This window comes from Schistocerca nitens, chromosome 7 (genome assembly GCF_023898315.1).
Source record: "Schistocerca nitens isolate TAMUIC-IGC-003100 chromosome 7, iqSchNite1.1, whole genome shotgun sequence".
NCBI classification, from domain to species: domain Eukaryota; kingdom Metazoa; phylum Arthropoda; class Insecta; order Orthoptera; family Acrididae; genus Schistocerca; species Schistocerca nitens.
In genome coordinates this window covers 54,983,293-54,997,225 of record NC_064620.1, presented here as the reverse complement: position 1 = coordinate 54,997,225, position 13,933 = coordinate 54,983,293, and the positions used below count along the sequence as shown (strand labels likewise).

At 44.8% G+C, this 13,933-nt stretch overlaps 1 protein-coding gene across 1 annotated transcript in view; it reads right to left on the bottom strand.

The window, feature by feature from the left end:
• Window positions 1–13,933, bottom strand: part of LOC126195467 (ankyrin repeat domain-containing protein 65-like) — a 104,240-nt gene that overhangs the window by 9,028 nt on the left and 81,279 nt on the right. The window contains exon 5 of the mRNA XM_049934095.1: window positions 8,145–8,326. Within this exon, the coding sequence (XP_049790052.1) occupies window positions 8,145–8,326 (182 nt within the window). The remainder of the gene's footprint in view (window positions 1–8,144; window positions 8,327–13,933) is intronic.

Below are 13,933 nucleotides of genomic sequence, written 5' to 3'. Positions count from 1 at the left end.
TAGAGGAATGATAGTCCATTCTTCCTTAAGACCAGAAACCAGAGAACGCGGTAATGTTGGAGGCCCACTACGAATTCCTCTACTGTGACAGACTCTTCATTTCAGAATAGCACTTGCAACTTACGTCCTCAATAATTTGGTGGTCATACTCCAGTCTGTGTTTTCCTCTACTGTTTCTACCCTCTACAACTCCCTCTAGTACCATCGACGTTATTCAGCGATGTCTTAACTGATGTCCTGCCATCCTATCCCTCCTATTTCAGTCTTTTCCATATAATCCTTTCCTCAAAGATTCTCCGGAGAATCTCCTTGTTGCTTAATTTAACAGTTCACCTAATTTTCAACTTTTTTCTGTAGCATCACATCTCAAATGCTTCTCTTCTCTTCTTTTCCGGTTTTCCCACCGCCCGTGTTTCACTAACTTACAATGCTGTGCTCCTCAAATTAAGGCTTATGTTTGATACTGACAGACTTCTCTTGGCCAGAATGCCCTTTTTGCCACGGCTAGTATGCTTTCTACGTCCTCCATTCTCCGTCCGTCACGGGTTATTGTGTACCCAGAAAGCAGAATTCCTTAACTTTATCTACTTCATGTTCACCAATCCTGATGTTAAATTTCTGGCTGTTCACATTTCTGCTACACTGCTGGCCACCGTTAATGCAACACCAAGAAAGACAAGAGGTAGCACAACAAAATTTATTTTATAGATAACATGTTGACCAAGCATCAAATGATTACGTTTACAGACGTCTGTGACATGTGGTTCCTGCCAGGATCAGTAGGTTCAAATGGCTCTGAGCACTATGGGACTCAACTGCTGTGGTCATTAGTCCCCTAGAACTTAGAACTACTTAAACCTAACTAACCTAAGGACATCACACACATCCATGCCCGAGGCAGGATTCGAACCTGCGACCGTAGCAGTCGCACGGTTCCGGACTGCGCGCCTAGAACCGCGAGACCACCGCGGCCGGCCAGGATCAGTAGCCAGAGTAGCCGCCATTGTTGGAGATCACCGCTGCCACACGTCTCGGCATTGAGTCAAAGAGACGTTGGATGTGTTCCTGGGGTACAGCAGCCCAAGCAGCTTCCACACGTTGCCAAAGATCATCTGGTGTGGCAGCTGGGGATGTAATCTGGGTCACTCGTTGAGCAACCATGGACCACATGTTTTATATCGGCGAAAGATCCGGAGAGCGAGCCGGCCAGGGAAGCACTTCAATCTGGTTATTGACGAAGAACCTTTGGACAATGCGTACCACGTGCGGTCGCGCATTATCCTGTTGAAATATGGCTGTGGCCGAGCCCTGAAGGTAAGGAAGGACAACTGGCTCCAGCACCTCGGATATGTAGCGCCGGGTATTTAAAGTACCGGCAATGCGTACTAGAGGCGTGCGAGAGTAATATCCAATACCGCCTCATACCATAATACCCGGTGCAAGACCAGTGTGGCGGTGCATAATGCAGCTGTCCAGCATCCTCTCTCCACGGTGTCTCCACACTCGAATCCGACCATCGTGGTGCTGCAGACAGAAGCGTGCCTCGTCAGTAAAGACAACGTCATTCCATTCTGCCGTCCACATCCGTCTGTCATCACACCATTGGCGACGGAGACGTCTGTGGTTCTGAGTCAATGGTAGACGAAGCAATGGACGTCTTGCGGACAGACCACTCTGCTGTAAACGGCGTCGAATGGTACGCGCAGACACTGGGTGATGCGTTACAGACGCAATGTGCTGTGCTATGGTTCGGGATGTCACTGAGCGATCCGTCACTGCCATGCGCACAATTTGCCTATCAGCACGTGCAGTGGTGCACCGAGGTGAATGCGATCGACCACGTCGGTCCGTCGTACCCTCCTGCATCCAACGGTCACACATCCGCATTACAGTTGTTTGGTTTCGTCCAACACGACTAGCGATTTCTCTGTATGATAATCCACAATCTCGGTAAGCCACTATCCTTCCTCTGTCGAACTCGGATATTTGATCAAACGATGTTCGCTGTTGTCTAAGAGGCATAACTGATCGTCTTGTGAAACAACCACAAGGTAAACACACGTGCCGAACGTACACTCGTCGAAATCGCCAAGCCTTAAATGGCGCTATGAGGTGGCGCCACAGGCGCGCGTGATGTGCGTCTGCGCTGAAATTCTAATCAGTTGCATATCTCATCGCTGCAAACCCATGGTGTAAATTTCACTTGATTCGGATGCTTCCTTCAGGGTGTTCATTTACGGTGGCCAGCAGTGTACTTCTCATTTCTTTCGTCTTTTTCGATATACTCTCAATCCATATTCTGTACTCATTATATTGTTCATTCCACTCAGCAGATCCTGTAATTCTTCTTCACTTTTACTGAGGATAGGAATGTCTTCAGCGAGCCTTATCACTGATATCCTGTCATCTTGCACCATTTTACATTGACGAACGGTTTTTCCCGGTCGACAAATCCTTTGAACGTGTCTTCTTTTTTCTTCAGTCTTGCTTCCATTATCAGGCACAATGATAGAAATGCCTCTCTATTAGCTTTACCTTTCCTAAAGCCCAACTGATCGTCATCTAACCTATATTTTGTTTTCCATTTTTTTACAATTTTTCATCAGCATGAATGCATGAGCTGTTAAGCTGATTGTCCGATACTTCTCGCACTTGGCGGCTGTTGCAATCTTCGGAATTGTGTGGATGACGTTTTCCCTAAAGTCAGATGGTATGTCTCCAGGCTCACACATATTGTACACCAACGTTTCGCTGCAATTTCCCCCAAAGATTTTGGAAATTCCGATATAATATTATGCCTTATTCGATGCTAAATCTTCCATAGCTCTTTTAAATCATAATTCTAGTATTCAATCCACCATCTCTTCCTGTTTCTTTTTCTATCACGTCATCAGACACATCCTCCTGATCGTAGAGGCCTTCTATGTACTCTTCCTATCTATCTGCTTTCTCCTCTGCATTTAACAGTAGAATTCCCTTCGCACTCTTAATGTTACCACCCTTGCTTTTAATTTCGCTAATGGCTGTTTGACATTTCTATATCCTAAGTGAATTCATCTGACAATCATTTCTTTCTCGATTCCTCCACATTTTTCCGGCAGCCATTTCGCATTAACATCCCTGCACTCCCTATTTATTTCATTCCTAAGTGACTTGTATTTCTATTTTCCCGCATTTCCATTAACATTTTTGTACTTCCTTCTTTCATCGATCAGCTGAAGTATTTCTTCTGTTACCCATGGTTCCTTCGTATTTATCTTCTTTGTGGCAATGATTTTCTCTCCAAGTTCTGTAACTGACCTCTTTAAGGATGACCACTTCTCTTCATCTGAAATGCCTACTGAACTACTCCTCATCGGAATGTCTATAGCCTCAGAGCACTTCAAACTTATCACTTCATTCTTTAACACTTCCGTATTCCACTTCTTTGCGCATTGATTCTTCCTGAATAGTTTCTTAAACTTTCTGAAGAGAACCTCATCACTACTAAATTGTGATCCGAGTCTATATCTGCTCCTGGGTACGCCTTACTTTCCAGTGTCTGATTTTGGAATCTCTGTCTGAACATGATGTAATCTAACTGAACTCGTGCAATATCTCCCGGCCTTCTCCAAGTATACCTCCTCCTCTTGTGATTCTTGTACAGATTAATGGCTGTTACTAGCTTAAATTTATTAAAGAATTTAATTAGCTTTTCTCTTCCCTCATTCCTAGCACCAAGTCCACATTCTCCAGTGATCCTTCCTTCCACTCCTTCCCCTACATCTGAATTCCAATTTACGTACTGAATTGCTCGTTGAATATCGTCATACACTTTGTCTCTCTTCATCTTTGGCTTGTGACGTGTATACCTGAACTATCGTTGCCGATGTCAGTCTGCTGTCGATTCTGATAAGAAGACCCCTATCACTGAACTGTTCACAGCAGCTCACTCTCTGACCTAATTTCCTATTCATAACGAATGCTACTCTCGTTATACCATTTTCTGCTGCTGTTGGGATTACCCTGTACTCATTCGACCATAAGCCCTTGTCTTCTTTCCATTTCACCTCACTGACATCCCACTATATTTGAACCGAACCTTAGCGTTTCCCTTTTCAGATTTTGTAGCTTCCGCACCACGTTCAAGCATATGACATTCCACGCCCAGACTCGGGACCGTTATCCTGTAGCTGGTTATTCAGTCTTTTTCTCACGGTCACCTCACCCTTGGCAATCATCTCCCGTAGATCTAAATTGGGATTAGAGCGGAATCTTTTGCCAACGGAGGGATCATCGTAACTATTTCAGTTACAGGCCACATTTCCTGTGGATGAAAATTACATGTCTTTAATGCATTGGTTTCCATTTCCTCTTGTCGTTGATCATTGCTGATTCTGCCGCCTTGTAGAGGCCGTTTCGCACCCCAAGGTCAAGAGAGTGCCCTGAACTTCTGTCCACACCTCCACCTTGTTTGACAAAGCCGTTGGCTGAAAGAAGGCCGCTGCTTATGCCGAACGTCTTCGGACGCCAGTGCTGGTGATTTTTACTCAGAATTTAAGTGGCAACGGTGTTCGAACCTGCAATCCAAGACGTTCTGAATACTAATCAAAGAGCGTTTATTTCTTATTTTCTTCGTGACTGTTCGTTGCATTTCGTCTGGACGACTTCATTGGAGACCCGTTTAAGTTCACCGTTCATTCGTTTACTCAGTTTTTTTTTACTGCACAGGGCAGCCAGCCCTCTAACCGAACACGCTGAGCTACTCTGCCGGCAATCCCGAGACAACGAGTTCAATCCACCTTCTGAAACATCCCACAAGTTTTCCATTAGGCTGAGGTCTCGACTTCAAGCAGAGCACACAATTTCAAGAAATACCAAAATATTTTATTGCAGCAGCCGACGAATGTACTTTCTCAAGTTCTGTTGTCCTGATAATACAGGATAATACAGGACTGTTCTTCTTTTCTCAGAACAGGAAGCTTTCAGACGTGTCCCTCTCTTTCGGCATTTAGCGTTTTCTTAAGCGCGGTAGGGAGACCACACACAAACGACTAAAATAACCCCAGTACTCTGCCACCACCTCTGTACTTCTCTGATGGAGCTGCACATTATCGCAGGTGAGCCCTTGCATCGGTTTGTCGCTGTACACCGCCTGAAGCATCGATTAGCACGGATCAGAGACCTGTGTGCCTTATGAGCAGCAGACAGACCATGGTCCCGCATGCCTTTTAACTCCCTGCGCACAATTATTGTGTTAAGGGAATTGCTGGTACCGCTTTGCAAATAACGAGAGCTTCCATCTGCTGATTTCATGCGATCTTTCACTACCACCCTCCGTAATGCACGACCGTCTGTGTACGTTCGCACATGACGTCTGCCTGATTTTGGTTTATTTTTGGTTGTTCTTTCCCGTTTCCGCTTCATAATCACATCACCAACAGTCGACGCGGGCAGTTTTACAAGGACTGAAATATCCCTAATGGATATCAAGTGACTAAAAAATGGCTCTGAGCACTATGGGACTTAACATCTGTGGTCATCAGTCCCCTAGAACTTAGAACTACTTAAACCTAACCAACCTAAGGACATCACACACATCCATGCCCGAGGCAGGACTCGAACCTGCGACCGTAGCAGTCGCTCGGTTCCGGACTGAGCGCCTAGAACCGCTAGACCACCGCGGCCGGCTATCAAGTGACTAGTCCATACTGGAAGTGACTGAGCTCTCCTGAACGAACCTTTCAGCTGTTAACCGCTGCTCTACTGAGAACACGACACTCCCCACTGCTTTTCATTCTGGCAGGTCTGCCTTTCATGAGATGCAGTAGTCAGTTTCGTATGAAGTAAGGGTGTCCATATACCTTTAACCAGGGAGCGTATAGTACCCCTATGAGGAACGCCTAAAAGGAGAAATCGACTGTACAGAGAAAAGGCAGTACGAATGATCACAGTATTCTTTGTTTAGTAAAAGAGAGTGGTAAAAATGTTATAAGATCTCAAGTCGTAGGTACTCCTCGAGAGACACTAAAACCTGCAGACTACAGGGCACCTCTTTCAGGGTAGAAACTACGAATACTGTCCAGCTCACTAAGTATTGAAGATCGTGTAGTTGCGTTGATGACATTCGGGAAATAAGTTTCTGCACAGAGGTGTAGGAGCAGTCTCTACTACCCCGCTCTGGCCTTCAATAAAACGCGGAGGTAGTTCACTGTGTTTGGTGTATGTGATATTCCACAGCGGCTAAGTATATGAATAAAGAACACATGACCGTATCTAAGTTGCAATGTTGCTATAGTTATTCAATGACTAATTTCAATAGTATTGTCATCTTCTGTTGTTGTTGTTGTGGTCTTCAGTCCTGAGACTGGTTTGATGCAGCTCTCCATGCTACTGTATCCTGTGCAAGCTGCTTCATCTCCCAGTACGTACTGCAACCTACATCCTTCTGAACCTGTTTAGTATATTCATCTCTTGGTCTCCCTCTACGATTTTTACCCTCCACGCTGGCCTCCAATACTAAATTAGTGATCCCTTGATGCCTCAGTACATGTCCTACTAACCGATCCCTTCTTCTAGTCAAGTTGTGCCACAAACTTCTCTTCTCCCCAATCCTATTCAATACCTCCTCATTAGTTTCGTGATCTACCCACCTAATCTTCAGCATTCTTCTGTAGCACCACATTTCAAATGGCTCAAATGGCTCTGAGCACTATGGGACTCAACTGCTGAGGTCATTAGTCCCCTAGAACTTAGAACTAGTTAAACCTAACTAACCTAAGGACATCACAAACATCCATGCCCGAGGCAGGATTCGAACCTGCGACCGTAGCGGTCTTGCGGTTCCAGACTGCAGCGCCTTTAACCGCACGGCCACTTCGGCCGGCAGCACCACATTTCGAAAGCTTCTATTCTCTTCTTGTCCAAACTAGGTATCGTCCATGTTTCACTTCCATACATGGCTACACTCCATACAAATACTTTCAGAAACGACTTCCTGACACTTAAATCTATACTCGATGTTAACAAATTTCTCTTCTTCAGAAACGATTTCCTTGCCATTGCCAGTCTACATTTTATATCCTCTCTACTTCGACCATCATCAGTTATTTTACTCCCTAAATAGCAAAACTCCTTTACTACTTTAAGTGTCTCATTTCCTAAGCTAATTTCCTCAGCATCACCCGACTTAATTCGACTACATTCCATCATCCTCGTTTTGCTTTTGTTGATGTTCATATTATATCCTCCTTTCAAGACACTGTCCATTCCGTTCAACTGCTCTTCCAAGTCCTTTGATGTCTCTGACAGAATTACAATGTCATTGGCGAACCTTAAAGTTTTTACTTCTTCTCCATGAATTTTAATACCTACTCCGAATTTTTCTTTTGTTTCATTTACTGCTTGCTCAATATTCAGATTGAATAACACCGGGGAGAGGCTACACCCCTGTCTCACTCCGTTCCCAACCACTGCTTCTCTTTCATGTCACTCGACTCTTATAACTGCCATCTGGTTTCTGTACAAACTGTAAATAGCCTTTCGCTCCCTGTATTTTACCCCTGCCACGTTCAGAATTTGAAAGAGGGTATTCCAGTCAACATTGTCAAAAGCTTTCTCTCTAAGTCTACAAATGCTAGAAACGTAGGTTTGCCTTTTCTGTATATAGCTTCTAAGATAAGTCGTAGGGTCAGTATTGCCTCGCGTCGTCCAACATTTCTACGGAATCCAAACTGACCTTCCCCGAGGTCGGATTCTACCAGTTTTTCCCTTCTACCGAACGTAATTATATCATAGTAGCTTGACAGGCCGAGCCATTGCTACCATATACCATGGAAACTAGTCAGCCATGAACAAAGACAGTCATACTGCAACTTGGTAGGGCTCGTGTGTTCTTCTTCCAAACCTTAATGTGTTGCACCGTAGAAACTCCCTTCTGCCATGCATCTCACACCGAAATGCAGGGTTCATGGTAGAATCACCGGCGCAGTTAGCGCACATTAAGAGATTAGTGTTGGACGGGTGAGGCAAGCACTTGCACAACGGTTCATTGCAACATCGAGGTGGATGATGGGTGTGGTCACATAAGATATGCGTGATAATCGCCCTGGAGCCGCAGTATCCGGAGATAAGCGGAGCCGCAGAGCACACAGCGCATTGCTCACCTGCCCCGGCGTCGACGAGCACGCGTGCGACGGCCACGTGTCCCTCTGCGGCCGCCACGTGGAGCGGCGTCCTGTGGAAGAGCGGCTCCCGGCGATCCACGGACCCGCCGGCCTCCAGCAGCAGTCGCGCCACATCTGCCTGGTCCCACTCGGCCGCGCGGTGAAGGCTCGTCATGCCGAACCTGCGCATCATGGCTACCATCGCTACTGCTCGTATGTAAAGTACACAAGCGGCAAGACACACTCAATACCTTCGCTGCGCAGTGCCGATGGTACTGTTACCGACGACTGTGCCGCTAAAGCGGAGTTATTGAACGCAGTTTTCCGAAATTCCTTCACCAGGGAAGGTCGCAGTTCGTAGTAATAGACGGCAAATCATCGAGTAAAACTGAAGTGATATCGGGTGTTCCCCAGGGAATCGTCCTGGGACCTCTGCTGTTAGTGATCTATGTAAATGACCTGGGTGACAATCTGAGCAGTTCTCTTAGGTTGTTCGCAGATGATGCTGTAATTTACCGTCTAGTAAGGTCATCCGAAGACCAGTATCAGCTGCAAAGCGATTTAGAAAAGATTGCTGTATGGTGTGGCAGGTGGCAGTTGACGCTAAATAACGAAAAGTGTGAGGTGATCCACATGAGTTCCAAAAGAAATCCGTTGGAATTCGATTACTCGATAAATAGTACAATTCTCAAGGCTGTCAATTCAACTAAGTACCTGGGTGTAAAAATTACGAACAACTTCAGTTGGAAACACCACATAGATAATATGGTGGGGAAGGCGAGCCAAAGGTTGCGTTTCATTGGCAGGGCACTTAGAAGATGCAACAAGACCACTAAGGAGACAGCTTACACTACATTCGTTCGTCCTGTTAGAATATTGCTGCGCGGTGTGGGATCCTTACCAGGTGGGATTGACGGAGGACATCGAAAGGGTGCAAAAAAGGGCAGCTCGTTTTGTATTATCACGTAATAGGGGAGAGAGTGTGGCAGATATGATGCGCGAGTTGGGATGGAAGTCATTAAAGAAAAGACGTTTTCCGTCGCGGCGAGATCTATTTACAAAATTTCAGTCACCAACTTTCTCTTCCGAATGCGAAAATATTTTGTTGAGCCCTACCTACATAGGTAGGAATGATCATCAAAATAAAATAAGAGAAATCAGGGCTCGAGCAGAAAGGTTTGGGTGTTCGTTTTTCCCGCGCGCTGTTCGGGAGTGGAATGGTAGAGAGATAGTATGATTGTGGTACGATGAACCCTCTGCCAAGCAGTTAAATGCGAATTTCAGAGTAATCATGTAGATGTAGATGTAGATGTAGAATGGAAACCTTCTTCTTACTAATATTTTTCTCCTAATACTTCTGTTACAGAAGACTTCTGTTACAGAAGACTAAGGAATTTAGTTAACAGAGAAGCTAGGACAGCAAAAGAAAACTTTCTTGAAGAAATGTGCAGAGAATGTGTAGAGAAAAAAATGGCTGACATCGAAATAAGTGTCCAAGGAACAGAAAAGCAATCGAAATCACTCAACAGAGGAAAGTCTACTGGACCTGGCGGGATACCAATTCGATTCTACACAGAGTACGCGAAAGAACTTGCCCCCCTTCTAACAGCCGTGTACCGCAAGTCTCTAGAGGAACGGAAGGTTCCAAATGATGGGAAAAGAGCACAGGTAGTCCCAGTCTTCAAAAAGGGTCGTCGAGCAGATGCGTAAAACTATAGACCTATATCTCTGACGTCGATCTGTTGTAGAATTTTAGAACATGTTTTTTGCTCGCGTATCATGTCGTTTCTGGAAACCCAGAATCGCTCTGTAGGTATCAACATGGATTCCGGAAACAGTGATCGTGTGAGATCCAACTCGCTTTATTTGTTCATGAGACCCAGAAAATAATCGATACAGGCTCCCAGGTAGATGCCATTTTCCTTGACTTTCGGAAGGCATTCGATACAGTTCCTCACTGTCGCCTGATAAACAAAGTAAGAGCCTACGGAATATCAGAACAGCTGTGTGGCTGCATATAAGAGTTTTTAGCAAACAGAACACAGCATATTGTTCTCAATGGAGAGACGTCTACAGACGTTAAAGTTGATGTGTTGGCAGAAGAGCCAACACCGTGTTGCTAGAGGAGGCCGAAATGCACGCGTTTAAGCTCACGCAGACTGGCGTGAGGTCTGGAACAGTTAAAGGAGTTGAGTCTAATAAATAAAGTACGAAGCTCTTGGAATACTTAACTTTAATCCGTAATTGGAGAACATCGCTCTTGTTGATACATTAATTACAATCTCAATATAAACTGGTAATGGCGCCTTGCTAGGTAGTAGCAAATGACGTAGCTGAAGGCTATGCTAACTATCGTCTCGGCAAATGAGAGCGTATTTGTCATTGATCCATCTCTGGCAAAGTCTGCTGTACAAATGGGGCGAGTGCTAGGAAGTCTCTCTAGACCTGCCGTATGGCGGCGCTCGGTCTGCAATCACTGACAGTGGCGACACGCGGGTCCGACGTATACTAACGGACCGCGGCCGATTTAAAGGCTACCACCTAGCAAGTGTGGTGTCTGGCGGTGACACCACAAAAGTAACCGCTGGAATGCCACAGGGGAGTGTTACGGGACCATTGCTTTTCACAATATATATAAATGACCTAGTAGATAGTGTCGGAAGTTCCACGCAGCTTTTCGGGGATGATGCTGTAGTATCCGGAGAAGTTGCAGCATTAGAAAATTGTAGCGAAATGCAGGAAGACCTGCAGCGGATAGGCACTTGGTGCAGGGAGTGGCAACCGACCCTTAACATAGACAAATGTAATGTATTGCGAATACATATAAAGAAGGATCCTTTATTGTATGATTATATGATAGCGGAACAAACACTGGTAGCAGTTACTTCTGTAAAATATGTGGGAGTATGCGTGCGAAACGATTTGAAGTGGAATGATCATATAAAATTAATTGTTGGTAAGGCGGGTACCAGGTTGAGATTCATTGGGAGGGTCCTTAGAAAATGTAGTCCATCAACAAAGGAGGTGGCTTACAAAACACTCGTTCGACCTATACTTGGGTATTGCTCATCAGTATGGAATCCGTACCAGGTCGGGTTGACGGAGGAGATAGAGAAGATCCAAAGGAGAGCGGCGCGTTTCGTCACAGGGTTATCTGGTAAGCGTGATAGCGTTACGGAGATGTTTAGCAAACTCAAGTGGCAGACTCTGCAAGAGAGGCGCTCTGCATCTCGGTGTAGCTTGCTGTCCAGGTTTTGAGAGGGTGCGTTTCTGGATGAGGTATCGAATATATTGCTTCCTCCTACTTATACCTCCCGAGGAGATCACGAATGTAAAATAGAGACATTCGAGCGCGCACGGAGGCTTTCCGGCAGTCGTTCTTCCCGCGAACCATACGCGACTGGAACAGGAAAGGTAGGTAATGACAATGGCTCGTAAAGTGACCACCGCCACACACCGTTGGGTGGCTTGCGGAGTATAAATGTAGATGTAGAAGTGGAAGAAAATATGCAAAACGGTAGAACTGATTTAGCCTACAGAACAGCAAATCAATTTTTAACAAACGTAAAACAACACTCTCAGGCGCAATATAAAATAAAGAGGGGAAAACGCTGTTTGGTGAAGACGTGGTGAAGAGATGGAAAGAATACATAGAGGAGTTGTATACCGGAACACCTCTTTCGGAGGAAGTAATAGGAAGAGAAGAGCAAGCATACGAAGATGACAAGGGAGATGACATTCTGCAAGAAGAATTTGACAGAGCTCTAAAAGAACTATGGGACAACAAAGCAACGGGTATTGAGGACATCCCTGCAGAACTAATAAAGAATACTGGTGACAACATGAAAATGATGCTGTTTAAACTTATTAGATCCATCTATAACACAGGACAAATACCGACAGACTTCCAGAAGCGTGTCATTGTTCCTATACCAAAGAAGGCAGCAGCTACAAAATGCGAACAGGAGAGATAGCGACAGACTTCCAGAAATGTATCATTGATCCCGTAGCAAAGAAGGCAGCAGCTACAAAATGTGAACAGTACCGAACTCTAAGCCTAATATAACATGCATCAAAAATTCTCATAAAAATAGTTCTGAAGAGAATTGAAGAGAAGGTGGAGGATATGCTGAGTGAAGATCAGTTTGGTTTCAGAAGCGGATTGGGAATCGAGAGGCAATTCTGGCACTGAGACTCGTTATCGAAAATCAATTACAGAAAAATAAACCAACTTATAATGCCTTTGTAGACATGGAAAATGCATTTGATAACGTTATATGGCAAGAGAAAAAGTGGAATAAAGTACAAAGACATCCGTGTGATACTCAGTTTCTACAAGAATGAGGTGGCAGTGATTAGGAACTGTCACCATGAACAAGAACCAAATAATAGAAAAGGGGTAAGGCAAGGATGTGCTCTCTCTCGTCTAATATTCAACGCTTGCATCCGGGAATCTATAGACCAAGTTCGAGAAACTACTGAGGTGGGGATCAAAATTAATGGGCAGAAGACAGACATGCTACGTTATGCAGATGATATTGCTATTGTCACAGAGACAAAAGAAGATCTAGAGGAAGTACTCAGAACAATGGAAAAAATTCTATGCAATCTGTATGGAATGAGAATAAATAAGAAAAAGACTTAAAGTGATGGTATGCAGTACAGGAGCAAGATATGAACCTCTGAGAATGAGAATTGGAAGAGAGGAGCTGGAAGTGATAGAGGAATTTACTGACCTGGGAAGCAAAATCACAAGAGATGGAAGAAGGCGGAAAGAAAATGCTACCGGAATACAAAAGGACAAAATTGCATTTAATCGGAGAAGGAATTTATTCCCCAGCAACAACATGTCTGAAAATAACGAAACGTATCATACAAGGTTTCGTTTGGAGTGTGGCCCTATGCGGATGTGAAACTTGGACAATTGGAAGACAAGAAAGAAGACGGCTAGAGGCCCTGGAGATGTGGTGCTATAGATGGATGATGAAGATCGGCTGGAGAGACAAAGTAACAAATGAAGAGGTTCTTCGAAGAGCACAGGAAACCAAATCTCTGTGGAGACACATCCAAACAAGAAGAGACAAAGTTTTGGGGCCGCGCGGGATTAGCCGAGCGGTCTGGCGCTGCAGTCATGGACTGTGCGTATGGTCCCGGCGGAGTTTCGAGTCCTCCCTCGGGCATGAGTGTGTGTGTTTGTCCTTAGGATAATTTAGGTTAAGTAGTGTGTAAGCTTAGGGACTGATTACCTTAGCAGTTAAGTGCCATAAGATTTCTCACACATTTTTGAACAAACTTGTGCGGCACATCCTACGACACAACGACATCATTGGATCAATAGCAGAAGGAGCTATTGAGGGAAGGAATCGGCGGCGGCGACCAAGGATATCATATATGCAACAGATCATGAATGATGTTGGATGTAACACATACGTGGCAATGAAGAGGAAGGCAGACGGAAGAGAGGAATGGCGCTCTGCTGCAAACCAACCTCAGGGTTGAACACCAAAAGAAAAGAAGACTTCTGTTACACTAAAACGACAGTCAATATTGCTCTGTGTATTACATTCGCTTGCCAACACTCTGGCTTCTTTGAATACACTGACGGAAATAACTGCAACACCAAGAAATAATCTAGAGTAATGAAATTTCGGGAATACATTTGTCTAGGTAATATACAGGGTGAGTCACCTAACTTTACCGCTGGATGTATTTCGTAAACCACATCAAATACTGACGAATCGATTCCACAGACCGAACGTCAGGAGAGGGGCTTGTGTAATTGGTTAATA